Genomic DNA, 15,995 nt, shown 5'->3' on the forward strand with positions numbered 1-15,995 from the left:
AAATAAGAGGAATGCTAAAGGACCAGCAACTTTTGTGATTTGTAACCATCAAATAGCCATCAATGATGGTTTTAATGGTGTGAAATTGGTGTGAAATTTCATCCAATGGTTCACTTTTCTTTACTGGTTACATGCTGGTCAGAATTTAACAAAGTTGCTGCCCCTAGACTTTTCCAATAAATAATAAGGTAAGTCAAACATATTACACATTAAAAAAAAGTAGAAATATTTAATTCAAAATATTTAGTCAAATTTTTAATAAATAAATAGAATCAATATATCTAAACTGTATTAACTTCAAAATATTTTTACATCTCAACAATTTGGCAATACTGCATAAATTATACATTTATTATTAACACTGCAGTGCCTATTTAGGTATTTAATATTTCTTAAATCATATCTTTATTCATTACTTTGTAAATGATACAAAAATAATTTATAACAAGTATACCAGAAAATAACTAAAGTAAATTTTGAGTGTTGACCAAACTTTTCGTTTATCCTAAATTTTATTCTAATTTATATTTTTTTGGGCACATATATTCTTTCTTTTTTTTTTTCTTTGGTTCATTTGGGTCATACATTCTTAAATTATTTATTCTTGCATTACGCTTTTAACCCAACCATTTAAACTATATATACCCTAACCGCCCACCGTCATCCAAGGCCTCATTCCAATCCTTGCAAAAGCATGTGCCGCTCATCTTTGCTTTCCAAACGGAGCATTCACCATTCTAGCATGAGCAAGTTAGATAGAACAGCTTCATGAAATTTTCACTCGGTTTTTGATTCTCCATCAAACTATAAAAGTCGGATAGAAACTTAATGGATAGATAATCTCCGAGTATACACCGGTAAGAGGCATTTTCTGATATAACCATGCTCTTAGCTTGTCTTCATCCAGTATTACCTCAAGCCTAATACAATTCTTTGACAGAAACCTAATGACCAGCCTACCAATTAAACCACCACTTAAATCTCTGTGAAGCTATGAAGCTATGATGGAAACTCAAACATGTTATAGCAACATGCCAGAAACTCGCAAAATCAGGGTCTTTACCGAAAGCACTTCAATTTGACCTAATAGGCTACAACATTAATACATTATCACCAATACAGAAATGTCCAAGTCTCAGTACATTAACAAAAAACCCTTCTAGATTAACCTGCCCATAGTTAACCTGAATTTTACATCTCAACAGTCAACACCGTTTTGTCCCATCAACTCTATTTGTTAACTTGTCTTGGCATTCGTTCATGCTAGAGATACATGAGACTAATTTTACAAGAAAAAACCAGCTACCATTAATGCCTTCTTCTACCCTGCTTGATTGTTCAACCAGGGCTTACCCTCGTATCCACACTCCGAAAACAAGGGAAAGAGAAATAAAATGCCAACGGGTGCAAAAAAGTGAATAGAGGAAGTGCTGACTGGTCTTGTACCAAATAACAATAACTTGTTCCAATAGGAACCCTGCATGTAATGTTTATCGTTCCCATCATTTGTGAACTGAGCTAGAACTTTGGAACTTTGAAGATGAATACAACAACCTCAAGAAGCCAAGCACGATCAGCTCCTCATTATAATGTTCCCAACAGGATTCCACACAACATATCAACGTTACATTGTTTTGCGTTCCTACAACTTAATCCTTGTGTGTCATGATGATGTTATTAATCAACTAAAAATAATAGTTATAAGACAGGTTCAGGGTTCCTTTCTTTACATTGTTTTGCATTACTCCCCCGGCACAGCCCTCGGGAGCCCTTCACCCCACACACACATTGGGTTATACAGTCCCTGCCATAATTTACAGTTTAACCTAACTGACAAATGATGGTAACTTACCTCGTCAAGCTTCTTGCCCTGGACTCCTATCATTGTTAACACCATCAGAAAGGTGAACCCATAAGCTTTGACTTCTTTCAACTCCATTTTCCCATGTTTGTTGTCTTACACTCCTATCATTGGTGTCACCACCATCAGAAAACTGGGCCCACACACTTCTACATTTTCCTTCTCCACTAAATTCCTCCTCACATCCGGCCACTGTTTTTAGTAGTTCTGATTGTAGTAAAGGACAATGTTCCTTAAGGTACTCAAAACCTTCAGATTGCATCACAGCTGCGAGCAAGCACAAAAGAGAAATGATATCAGAATCAGTTGCTTATGCATCTTACAAGTACCATATGGTTTGTTTCCCGATTTTAAGGCTATTATCAAAAGTATAAATCCAAGAAGATAAACAAATGAAGAAGGATTTGAAGTATGCAACCTAAAAATTGATGTGTATGAAAACTTGCAAAATTTAGTACTAGGTAGCTGAGTCCATCTTCTTTGTTTTATTTCTTTCTTCTTTTCATGAACATCACATTTTGTAAAAAGACTAAGTGAAGCCATTTATCTATACTATCAGCCTCAAAATAAGCGAGGTCCTTCCAACCAAGTATAAGGTGAAAACTTCAGTGATTGGACCCACAGCAAAACAAAAAGGTAATAAGCTAATAATACATGTAGTGTCTACTCTGTCAAATAGCAGACAGTATCACTGATGGAAAAAAAACCAGGAAAACTTACCAACAAGGTTTTCAGCAGAAAACTGGAGGCAAATAGACTTCAATTCTGTAGCATGATAACGATCAGCAAGGGCCAATATATAGGCAACAGAATCAATAGATATGTCTTTGCAGATTACGGACTCGCACATCAGCTTCAGTCTTGGCAAATCATACTTTTCAGCAGCAGCCAACAATTTTGCTGCAAATGAGTCAGATATTGAAGCAAAGAATGTTGACCGTGACATAAAGAGCTCTTCATCTTCTATAAGAGTGTCTCTATAAATAAAATGAAGCAATGCCTGCACAACAATGGAAATCAACAAACATTAAATAGCAACCAATATTCTACACTTTATTAGTAGCATGTATGTTCTGTGAAGTAAAAAACTAATTAGAAAAGGCTAGAGGAAAGTGCTACCTTGAAAACCTTAGGTTCCATGTCAGTAACAACTATCTCCTGATCATCTTCGTCCATCCCATTGAAAAACTCTGTTTCAAATGCAGTTGACCGAGCAGCTAGTACAAGCTTATGTGCATGAAACCTTTCTCCATGTACAGAAAAAGTAACATCAGAGCCTTCTTCATTTTCTAACAGCATGCCAAAATGTGCCCCAATATCAGATTCAGGAACTTGTATTGTGTTTAGCTTTGAACAGTCTATGGATGACACCACAACACCAACTGTGCAGTTTATTTTCAAGCAGTCATCCTTGAGGAAAGTTGATGCCTCGAGCTGAGCTCGTTTGAAAAATCGTTTATAGCCCCTAAAGAAAAGTAAATCAATAGCTCATAAATCCTCAATGCACATCCCGAAGACTCACATCACCTCAAATTAACGTGAAGTGTCAAAATAATAATATTACTGGTTTCAGAATCCACCACTAGGATCAAATGTGTATATGGATACAAATTTGCATCCAAAGTATCTAGATAGTATGCAGTAAGTTATGGATTTAACAAAATTCTTAAAGTGACAGATAAAAGGAAAAGAAGGAGTAACAAACAGAATGTTTATTAAGCTTAAACTTTGTTTTTAGCGTGCACACAGTTAATGTTTCATTTTCTTTCAAAGTCTAGATGTCATAAATTTTCATCAAATTTTCCCCTTATTTCTCAATTATCCAATATATTGGCCAGGCTTCAAACTGGCTATGTAAATAATTAAAATAAAAACACAACATAGGCAACTCAATCGAAAGATGATGCTAGAGTCTTTCGCAAAAACCAGAATAGCAGCGCAATGATCTCGACGGAGTACAGTGGAACAGCCTACTTGCTCATGCGAAGCTCAACAATCATCTCTAATCATTCTGGCGCGTAACTTTTAACAAACATTAGCCTTCCCTAAAGTTTCCCCTTTATAAGCTATCATAAACACAAAACAAGTCACTTCACCCACGAAATAAAATTATTTGGTAAACACACAATAGTTCATCCTCACTTCTCTTCCCAAATCATCTCAGTAAAATCACACACCATAATCCGTTACAAAAAAAACACAAAATCCAGTTAATTCAAACACAGCAAAATCCAAACCTTGTAAAGACAGTAAGAAAACCTAGCAAATAGCATTGCGTTGAACCAAAACAAAGATAGCTGGAAAACCTAACAAATTCTGATTATAACCGATTAATTGATTGATAACTAACTAACTTACTACCTAATTAACCTACCACATGCTGCCGCGGTACTTGAGAGTGTAGGGACCGCTTTCGAGGGAGCGGTCAAAGTGGCTGTGGACCTTGTGCTTGCCGTTGCCGCTCTGGTCGAGGAGGGTGAGCTCAAAGAGTGCCCTAACGTCGGTACCGTCGCTGGCGAGGGCGATGAAGACGGAGACATAGGCGGAGTTGTCCTCAGGGTTCTTGCCGTCAGGGTAGAAGTATATGGCCCACTGGTACCCTCCAACGCTGAAGGTCTCGCTCGCTATGTGCTTCCCAACTCCGATCCCCTTCGCCAGAGAGTAACCTTTGATTACGAACTTGTGAGAGCCGTTAACAGTTTCCGTCACCGACCGCGAGCTCGTCCGAGACGCCAGGATGTTGCTGTTACTGTTGTTGTTGCTGTTGTACATCTTCGAGCTTTGGTTATTTTGTTTGTATGGCTGGTTGAAGCAATCGGGGAGAAGAAGAGCTGAAGAAGGAACTCTGTGTCCGCGTGTTTTCTTTTGCTTTTGTTGTATTTATTGATTTATTGATTAATTTGGATTTGGAATTTAGATATTGCCGTGGTCGTCGTGGTAATGGTGTTGTCGTTGGGAAGGGTGGAAATGTATCTAGCTAGAAAGTTAAGCTACTCGTTAATAATCGAGCTTGCTTGTAAAATTTTAGTTTAACACTTTAACTCACCAAATACTCATGAATTCGCTCAACGGCTCAAATACACCAAATACTCATGAACTCGCTCAACGGCTCAAATAAAATAGAATAGGAAAAGACAAGTATATGGAATAAAGCTTTTTTTCTTTTTTTTTACTCCCTCTCCTTTTTTACCATCATTATTATTATCGTCATTATTATTATTGTTAAATTTATTTTTCTTTTTTTCTTCTTAATAATTTTGCAGTATTGTATACTTTTTTTTTATTTTTTATTTTTATTCTTATTAGAGTATAAAATAAAAAAATCATAAAAAAGTAAAACAAAAAAAAAGAACAAAAAAAAGAAAAAAATAATAATAATAAAAAAGAAAAAGGAAGAAGAAGAATTTGTTTGTACGTCATCATTATTAAATAATTTCGGTGCAAATAAGGTACATTTTGAGTTTAATTTCGGTGCATTTTGGTCTGAACTATTTTAAATGAATTTTGTTTGTGTGTCATTATCATTAAAAAATTTCGATGCATTCTGAATTTAAATAAGGTGCACACAGTTTAAAACTCTTCTTCCTCCTCCTTCTCATCTTCTACTTCTTTGTCTTCTTCTTTTTCATTTTTTTCTTTCCTCTCTTCCTTCTTATTTCATTTTCTCATAATTATTCTTATTCTACTTTTTTGAGAAAAATAAAACCAAGAAAAAGAAAAAAAAAAAGAAGAAGAATAAGTTTTAGTCTATTTTGGCTAAAAATTCAATCTAATAACCTACATTCATTCAACTAAATAAGATTGTAATACAGTATAAATATGTTCATTCAAGTCTAATATGAAAAGTAATGCTACTAAAAGAAAAAGTAAGAGCAACAGATAAAAAAGGAAGAATAAAAAGAAAAAAAAATACAGCGTTAAAAAAGATATTTTTGTGCTTTTGTAAACACAGCAGCACCAATAGAAGAAAGAGGAGAAAACACACTAAGATAGGAATTGTTTTTTGTATTCTTTGCGCATTTCATTTGCGTTAATGAAGTGGGAGTGTGTATATACTATGGCTGGGTTTGGTAAAGCTTTTGCTTTTTAAAAGTAGCTTATGAAAGCTGTCTTTTAAAAGATAGCTTTTTAAAAGCTACAGCACTTGCGTTTGGTAAAATCAAATTAAAAATGACTTTTAACAAGTACAAGCATCACAATTGTGTTTGGTAAAACAGCTTTTAAAAGTTAAAAAAAATATAATAAACATGTTTATAACAAAAAATAATTTCTTTTTTTAAATTTTTTAAAAATTTATATAATATTTTAAAATAAAATAATGTTAAAATAAAAAATTCATAATAAACATAAATATAATAAATAAATTCTTTTATTTTTTAACTTTAAAATTTTATATAAGTATCATAAAAATTTATTTTATCCTAAACATCATTACTAAAAATACTAAATTAACATATTTAGTATTTATTTTATTATATAAGCATCATAATAATTAACATATTTACTTGATTTATTCTCTGTACTAATATAAATAGATTTATCATTAGTCAATAATAAAATTTGTATGTAATTCAATGTTAATACTGGGTACGTTCATTACCCACCTATATATATTGGTTCACCTTTATAGATCACAAAAAATAGGACACTTATCTCAAATAAACTACTCTTATAATTATATATCTATATTTACATATGTATATACATGTTGTTATTATAATTTTGACTAATGTTCATGCAAAGAAAATTTTATGATTGGTTTTCATAAACCAGATCAACCTCTTCCCGTTTCAAAGAACAGAGAAAAACAAACATAATAGATCTACTGAAAAAATATAAAATTAACGCAAAAAAAAAAAACATAAATAAATAGAAATTCATACCTAATATGTGATAGAGATGTATTTGTATTGAAATTTGTGAAGATTAGGTTGAAAAATAAAAAATATATGAAGATTGTGTTAGAATTTGTGAAGGTTAGGATGAGAAGTTAGAAATATACGAGAATTTTAATGACAATATAATAGCGGGAAATACGTGCGGGAAAATGAAAAAAATTTGGTAAGCATAAGCCAGCTTTGAAAAGCTCCCTCCTAGGTGCTTTCAAAAGCACCCCTAACTTTTAAAAGCCGTAAGCACAAGCACTTGGGCTTTTTAATTTACCAAACGCAAAATGACGTATTTGTGCTTTTAAAAAGCACAAGCACCTCTTAAAAAAGCTTTACCAAACCCAGCCTATATATAATGAAAGTTATTGGAGTTTAAGCCAATTTATTGGACTTGGTTACTAAAAAGATTTAAATGTATAACAAGACTAAATAAAATAACATAATTTCATATAAATAAATCAATTATAGTTTAAATATAAAAAATATAAGTTATATATATTATTCATAAAAGAATGTTAGAAGTCCTGTAAAATTTATTGTTTTTAACTAATAATTGACATTAACATTTAAAAATATAGATTGTCTACTAAAAATATATTGTTGAAATAAAATCAGTTTGGATAAACAACTTAATTAAGCTCTTTTAGAAAAAAAGAGTTTAAAATATAAGGACTTATATTAAAAATAGCTTATAAATAAATTGTATTTAAAAAGTTATCATAAAAAGTTGAAAAGCGGTACAAACCGATCGAACTCGGTAATGTTCGGTCTAACCGAACCAGTTAGGGATTAAATTTTAATAAAATGTTAAAACTAGAATTCAAACCCCTCCCCTGTTGAGAGGGTAACATTATTCACAGCCACCACAGTTGTGTTGATTTTCATTAATATTAACGCAAATTTTAATATATATATATATATATATATATATATATATATATATATATATTTTCTATTAAATAATTTTCTGCTACCTAATCTATTTTAAATTTAGTTATAAATTCACTTATTCTTAAATTAATTATATTTTTATTTAACAATAATTATAAACTCATTTATTTTTTTATAATTATATAATATCTATTAGTATTATTTTTTAATAAATACTTGTAGTATATAATAATATAATAGATATAAACTAATTAATAAATTAATAAAATTTAAAAATAATAATTATTTTAATATAGAAACAAAATAAAAGTATTTATTATAGAGTAAAAATAACAAAATACTTATTGTTTCTAGTCCATATTATTTTAGAATATCTTGATATTCTTAAAATATTAGTAAAAATATGTGTTTTAAATTATAATTTTAAATTTTTGACTATTTTTATTTTTTATTTGTATAGTACCGAGTCAACCGGTTCAATCAGTGATCTACCGGTTGAACCAATAATTCAGTGACTCAGTGACTTGACCGGTTTAATTATCGGTTCGATTCTGACAACTATACATAAAAGTACTTGTTCTAAAATTATTTAATAAATAAAAATGATAAAATAACTTTTGAAAAAGAAAAAAGTCAAATTTTTTTACTTTTTTAAGAGTTTTTTAAACAACTTTTCAAAAGTAAAAAATTTTAAAAAATAACTTTTAAATTTTTTTGGTTAACTAAATGAATTTAATTAATGATTAAAATAATAGCTAAAAGCGATAAATTTTACTAACTCTTAAATATTTTTTATTTATATATTAATTATAATTTATGTCCTCTATTATAATTATGTATAAAATTTGATTTGTATGTAAAACTATATAATTATATATAATTATATTTTCATGCTCTTACTGAATAAAAGTTTTTTACGTGTATTCAACAACATATTATCATGGCAACAGAAAAAAAAAAATTACTTTTAACAATCTATACGTGAATAGATATTTAAATAAACAAACGTAATTAAATAATTGTTTAAAATTATTTATTGTAAAATTAAACTCTATATATATTACATCGAATTACTTCACGAACTAATAAGTTAAATGTATCCAAAATCAAACTCAAATTTATTTAATATATAAACTTATTTAAATTTAAATTTGGCTAACAAATTCACGAGCCTAACTTTTTAAATTGTTAATAAATCCAAGTCAAAATTATTCACAAGTTAGACTTCACTTATTTCTAGTCTTAGTTACGAGCATTGTTTAGTTAACAGTTAACACAGGATTCAATAATTTCAAAAGGTTTGAATTATTTAATAGTCTCGTAATAAAATATATTTTTTAAAATTTTTAATAACTGCTAAATAGTTTTTATTTCATTTTAATTATAAATAAATTTTTTATATATATTATTTAATTATAAATTTTATCTTTTATTTTATAAATTATTATTTTATTATTTATCTATCATGTTTATTAATAATTAAAAACAAAAACAATAATAAAATAGATCTTTTATTAATCGTCATAAATATTTTGACAATTCAAGTCAATTGATTTTTATCGTTGATCTATTACATCCATAAACACTAGTGAAATCGTGTTTCTTGGTAAATCAATCGAGTGGACGTACAACACAATCGATTGAATGTTGGACGACAGTATGGGTTTCTTCAGAATTTAATCAATTAGAAGTATTACACAATCAATTGAATTTTGCACGGCAATATGGGTTCTTAAAATTCAATCGATCAGAATTATTACACAATCAATTGAACTGCGCTTAGAACGTGAGTTTTTTCTTATTCAATCGATTGCTCGTGTTACCAATCGATTGAAGTCTTTAAAGGTTTTCACAATTCAATCGATTGATTGTGTTATCCAATCGATTGAATTGTACACTGTATTATATGTTACGCCATTCTAAATTTTTTTCCCAGTGTTTATAAATTATTATTTTATTATTCATCTATCTTAATTTTAAAATTCTATCTTCAGTTTTTAAATTTTTATTTTGATTTAAATACTCTAATCTTATTTTTTTAATATTAAGACTATAAATTAGTGAATAATCTATCATCAATTTATTTTTCAATTGCTCAATCTTACAATTGGAATCGTTTATCAATCTCCTTGATTATCAATTTTTTTATTATTTTTGTTCATCGTTTATCCAACTACTTAATATCCAATTTTTCTTTATTGTTTATCCATCTCTTTAATATCCAATATTTGTTCATCATATTGTATGTGGAAGAGCTCCTGGGTGCTAGATCCCCTCATGCTTGAAGCAATCACAATACCTTGTTGTATGATTTCTCCCAATCACCCATATCTACGTAATTGCCTTTTGTTTTGCCATCCAAATCTTCCTGTACGACGGTTTGAAGTGATAGCTCTGTCTCATTGTACTCTGTAAAACATGGATGGTAACTGATGGACCAGATTGTACGAGGGGCATGATGATACTGCATATGAGGTTGTTGTTCAACTATCAATGATCCTAATGTAAGAACCGGTTTAACCGCTTCAATAAAATAATAATTTAATTGCCCAAAATAGGTTCAAAAATATAAAAATGATATTTTGAAAATAAAAAGGTGAAATTTAATTTCAATGAATTTTTCTGAGTGGTAAAATATATCTTTTGCGGCAAATTTTTATAAAAATGCGTACCGATGCTTAAACGGGCAGTATCGACTTTAATCTGTCCGGTACCGTATTTTGAGGGAAAAAAAGATTTTGAAAATTGAATTTATTGTTTTGAAAGGACAAAAATAATTTAGAATTGCAAACCGAGCGCTAATCTTAAATGTTTTCACCCAAAGTGGGTCAAACGGACCAAAAACGCTAACGGGTTGGATCGGTGATCAACCCCAATTTTGTGGTTTATCCTGTACTTAATTTAGGAAATTTTATCAACTTATCTCACATTTATTCAATTAAATAGCATGGTTTTGTAATTCTCCCTAAATTTGTGCTTAAGTGTGAAAACATACTTTTTAGGCCTTAAAATCGCTAAATTTAATTCACTTTAATTCCATTCGATACCTTGATAAGTTTGTTAAGTGATTTCAAAATTAGAAGGCAAAGATTGGGTTGAAGAAATGAAGAAATGAAGAAAAAGCATGTAAAAATGGAGAATTCATAAAGAAATGAGCATGTAAAACTCAACCATCCACGCGTACGCTTCGCCCACGCGTACGCGTGACATCCAAAATTTTTATACCCATGCAAATTCCAGAGAGTTGCGCGCGTTTTGGGATGGAATTGTGCCTCTAGCACAAAATCCACCCACGCGTACGCGTCATCCCACGTGTACGCGTCGCCTCTCTCTGATTGGATCATCACGCGTACGCATACGCGTTGCACCCCTTTCACCTCACCACGCTTGCACGTCACTCCACGTGTACGCGTGGGCACCCTGTTTCACCACTCTCCTTTTCTTCTCTTCTCTCTATTTCTTTCCTTCTTCTCCTCTTTTCTTTCCCTCCTTCAACCATCATCCAACACTATCAATCACCATCTATCACCATTTCTTTTAGTTATTTAATTAGTTTGATTTATGTTTATTTTTCTATTTTTCATGATAAGTGTTGGATTATTAAATTTATTTGCTGTTTATTACTGCTTATTATTAACTGAATGCTATTTTAGCATAATTGTTTTGATACTCATTGTTGGATTCCTTTATTGAGGTTATATTTTGTTACTTGGTTTTAAATTTTTTTTCATGCTTAACCTTATTGAATACCAAGTACATGTGACATTGCCTTCAAGCTTTTTAAATCTTTTGAATTGCATGTTTTGGCCAACATGTATTCATCATTTTTAGGCAATTGTGTATTATCAATGCATTTTTTGTTAGGTGATGCTTGTTTATGATTGACCCTTATTTACATCACCTATTTCATGCATTGAGATTTTGAAATTATGGAATTGGATCGTACTCTTACCTAGTGACATATTTTTAAGCTTTCTAAGCTTTGTGGACCATGCTTACTTTGTGATTGATTTTCACTTCTATCTTCTTTTTTCTAAGTTCCATAGCACCCATGTGTTCCACTTCTATGTTACTTAGGTATTGCAAACAAATTTCAATATGTGTCATTGCTTGATGTGTGAGCTTTATATTTAAATTGGTTCACTAAGTTTACCTTGCACATCAATCAGTGTCCATTCATTATTCAATTCACAATTACTTGATTTTTGCTTGAATGCTTTTATGCTTCTTTATTCTTATTCGTTGTCTTAACCTACAAATTTTCTTTGAAGTATTTCAAGTACACTAGGATGAGTGAAGTGCATACTTCTTTTGTGTAATTGTGACATAGTTTTTTTATGCTAGTGTGTGTGTTCTAAACTGCGCGCAACTTAGAACTCACACACTACTCTTTCTTAATGTCACACTAATTCACTCACTCCATTCTAGTGGTTCTTACCTCATTCCAACAATTTACGCTTCATTGCTTTTGCATTTTCTCATCCTACTGTGCTATTTTCTATTTTCATGGATGAGTTATCATAAGTAAAAATAGAAGCAGAAGAAAGAACACGCAGCAGCCTCACCAGCTGAAGGTGGCAACCCGTGAAGTCTCCGTACCCCCTTGCTCATTTTTGAATGCACCGAGGACAGTGCAAACTTTTTAAGTGTGGGGAGGTCGTCCGACCAATCGGCGTTTTTGGGTGACAAATTTCTAATCCTAATACTTTTGCATTTCATTTTTAGATCTTTTAGAATTTTTAGTTGCATTTTCTTATTTTGCATATATATAATAAGCTTAGCCAAAATAACAAAATTTTCTAAGAAACTTATCTATAGGGCACCCCAATTTATTGAAAAATTTTTTTTAGAACTTTCTTGAATTATATATTGTGGAACATGATTTTTGAGCTAAGAACACATAAGCATGTGAGATTTAAGCCTTAATTGTGTGGTTACATCATATAACCACTTATTTTCATTCTTGTGTGTATTATTCTCTTTCTATGATTGTAATCTTTGATTTGTTTGATTCTTTATGTCCATTATTTTGTGTATGAATGCACTTCTATGATCGAGGTCATTATTTTAAATAGATCACTTACCCAAATAGCCTACCTTTTATCTTCTATTGTTAGTCAACTTTGAGCCTATGCTAAACTCCTTTTGTTCTTAATTTTAACATATTACAAGCCTAAGTGAAAAACATTAAATGTCCCTTGTTTGGATCTTTGATTAGTTTAGGCTAGTGAGAGTGCGTATCATTTAATTGTGGGAGAGTTGGAAACTTTGGTTGGGATAAAAGAGTATTTTTATATTTTTTATTGAAAATATTAAAAATTAGGTACATACTCATGCATTAAATGTTTAAAACATATACATTGGTACTTTTTTTTTATATATAAGTCATCAAAAAGAAAAAGAAAAAAATGTAGAAAAAATAAAAAAAAATAAAGAAAAAAAAGGAACCAATAAAAAGGGGACAAAATGCCCTAAAGTGAAGTTCAATAATAATCGATGCATATGAGTTGTGATCAAAAAGAGAATACATGAGTGTGTGAAAAAGTGAAGAATTGGTAGTTAGGTTTGCTTTAAATAGTATAGGTTGTCATAGGTTAGGTGGGAAGTTTAAGTTAATCAAAGATTCAAATTCTAGTCCACTTGATCAAATACAATCTTACCTTGACCCTAATCCCATTACAACCTATGGATAAGTCCTCATGATATTTGTATACATGCATGGAATAATTGTTGATAGATGAAAAACAAATATTGAAAAGCATGATTAGGGAAGAATTGAGTGAATCAACCCTATACACTTGAGTGACTAGAGCGGATACACATCTGATGAGGGTTCAATTGCTCAATTACATGTTTTCACCCATGATCATCTATTTTCTTGCAAGTTTGTTAAATCCTGTTCAATAACTCAAATCAATTGTGGGTTTGACTTGGTTGTTAATATCTTTAGCCTTTATACTTATATATGTATTCTTGGAATTTGATTTATTTTGACCAAATAGATGCATTTATGTAGATAGATTGCATGTAGGTAGATTGCATATAGATAGTTTGTATTGAATAAATGTTGATACCCTTTGTTTCTTTCTTGAGTTTAGCATGAGGACATGCTTGGTTTAAGTGTGGGGAGGTTTGATAAACCCCAATTTGGTGGTTTATCTTGAACTTAATTTAGGGGATTTTATCAACTTATCTCACATTTATTCAATGAAATAGTATGGTTTTGTAATTCTCCCTAAATTTATGCTTAAGTGTGAAAACATATTTTTTAGGCCTTAAAATCACTAAATTTAATTCACTTTAATTCCATTCGATGCCTTGATATGTTTGTTAAGTGATTTCAGGATTAGAAGGCAAAGATTGGGTTGAAGGAATGAAGAAAAAGCATGTAAAAATGGAGAATTCATGAAGAAATGAGCATTTAGAGAATTGAAGGCCATGCGCACGCGTCACCCACGCGTACGCGTGAGAAGAGATTTGCAAATCATCCACGCATACACGTGAGGAGGAATTTTGGCTAGCGACGCGCACACGTCACCCACGAGCATGCGTGACGCTGATTACGTGACCTCATTAAAGTGAATTCGCTGGGGGCGATTTCTGAACTTTTTAGGCCCAAATCCCACTTATTTCTGAGGCTATTTGATGTAGAACTCAAGAGGGGTCAAGGGGGGAGCAATTAGATTAGCTTAGGATCATGTATGTTAGTTTTCTAGAGAGAGAAGCTCCCTCTTTTCTCTAGAATTAGGGTTTTAGGTTATTTGCATTTTAGATTTAGGGTTTAATTCTTGCTTTCATCTACTTTTTCTTGCAATTTATTGTTCTTTCATCCTATCTTTTCTAGTTTTACTTGTCATTTTCTTTATTTTGTTTCTTTTATGTTGATGAACTCTTGTTACTTTAATTTTTCTTTAATGCAATTTGATGTTTTATGTTTCTTTTATGTTCTTACAGTCAATTGCTTTGTTTATTGTTGATTCCTTGCATTGGGTAGTTGTAGATTTAATATTCTTGCAATTTTATGATGCTTTCTCTTTATGCCTTCTAAGTGTTTAACAAAATACTTGGTTGGATGTTAGAGTGGCTTTTTGAGCATTCTTGGCTTGAAAAGAAAAATTGGACAATCTTGAGTCATTAATACTCAATTTAGATTTATGATCTAGAGTTGTTAGTTAATATTATTTTCATTGACTGTAATCTCTTGCTAATTCAATTAATAAGTTGATTAGGACTTTTGGATTGAGATTAACTAGTCTTATTTGACTTTCTCTCATGTGAAGATAATATTGTATCTTCTTCCAGTGTTGGAGATGACGAAATAGGATTAACTCTTGTTAAGTGTTGTATTATGATTAATGACTATGATAGAAAGCCTTAATTCTCAACCCTTGCCATGAATGTCTCTCTTTATTATTTGCATTCTTTAGTTATTCTATTTTCTTGTCATTTATTTTCTTGCCCTTTTTACCAACCCAACCCTTTGGATACCATAACCAATGATACGCATACCTCACTGTAATTTCTTGAGAAGATGATTCGGGACTAATACTCTCGGTTACTTTTATTGGGTTGGACTTGTGACAACCAAAATTAAACTTTGATTGAGTATTATTTGTTGGTTGGGAACTATACTATCAACGGAATTTAATTGTGTGAAATTCTTAACCGACAATAATATTTCTTTCAACCGGGCCCAAATCAGGCCTAAGACCCAACATATATATACTCTATTAATGAGCAATTCAGCTTATTTTTACCCGCAAGCAAGAAGGGAGGCCCTGAGATAGAGAAGAGAGAAGAGAGAAGTTACTATTCACTTTCTCACTCTTTCGCTCATAACTTGAGCTACGGAGCTCCGATTGACGAGCCGTTTGTGGTGACACGAAGCTCTTGCCAAGTCCATCATTTCTAGCTAGACTTTATTGGTGAGAAATCGAAACTAGCACTCCAGTTTTCTGCCCTAACAGTTTCACGTTTTTTGTTCTAGTTCTTGAGTAGATTTTTGCATTTTGTTTATTTAAGGGTGATCTAACATTGGAATATTGTTGGATTTTTTCTCCTAATCTCGTTGGGTAAGATAAGATTTCACTAAACCCTTGTATTTAATTATTTTGTGAACCTTAGGTTTTGATTTTGATATATATATGATGTTAGTTTGAGCTTTGGTTCTTGTTGGAATTGCCTTGGCTTTTTGGAAGCTTGTGGGATCCAAGTTTTGGTGTTTGGTGCATTTTGGGAATCGATTAAGGTATGATTTCAATTTTCTTTATGTAATATATAATGTTTTTGGACACTTAGGCTAGTTGACCTTAAGATAAGTTTGAATGATGTGATTGTATGATTAGTTGTATATA

General features: G+C 31.1%; 1 protein-coding gene across 3 annotated transcripts; it reads right to left on the minus strand.

Moving 5' to 3' along the window:
* Positions 1–1,077: 1,077 nt before the first annotated feature.
* LOC107604793 (BTB/POZ and MATH domain-containing protein 4) lies at positions 1,078–4,973 on the minus strand. 3 transcript variants are annotated; one of them, XM_016306484.3, is made up of 6 exons: positions 4,935–4,965; positions 4,236–4,870; positions 2,981–3,326; positions 2,582–2,861; positions 1,853–2,128; positions 1,078–1,648 (listed from the first exon to the last, which is right to left on the minus strand). In XM_016306484.3, exons 2-5 carry the CDS (start codon positions 4,631–4,633, stop codon positions 1,857–1,859), a joined length of 1,296 nt encoding a protein of 431 aa, XP_016161970.1. In that variant the 5' UTR covers positions 4,634–4,870; positions 4,935–4,965; the 3' UTR covers positions 1,078–1,648; positions 1,853–1,856. The 3 variants fall into 3 exon arrangements, with proteins under 3 accessions (XP_016161970.1, XP_016161969.1, XP_088346303.1); XM_016306483.3 differs by having other exon boundaries at positions 1,078–2,128; positions 4,935–4,973; XM_088490177.1 differs by lacking the exon at positions 4,935–4,965 and having other exon boundaries at positions 1,078–1,642; positions 4,236–4,931.
* Between the last annotated feature and the right edge of the window lie 11,022 nt (positions 4,974–15,995).

The sequence above is a fragment of the Arachis ipaensis genome, chromosome B6, assembly GCF_059453495.1.
Source record: "Arachis ipaensis isolate K30076 ecotype BB chromosome B6, ASM5945349v1, whole genome shotgun sequence".
Taxonomy (NCBI): domain Eukaryota; kingdom Viridiplantae; phylum Streptophyta; class Magnoliopsida; order Fabales; family Fabaceae; genus Arachis; species Arachis ipaensis.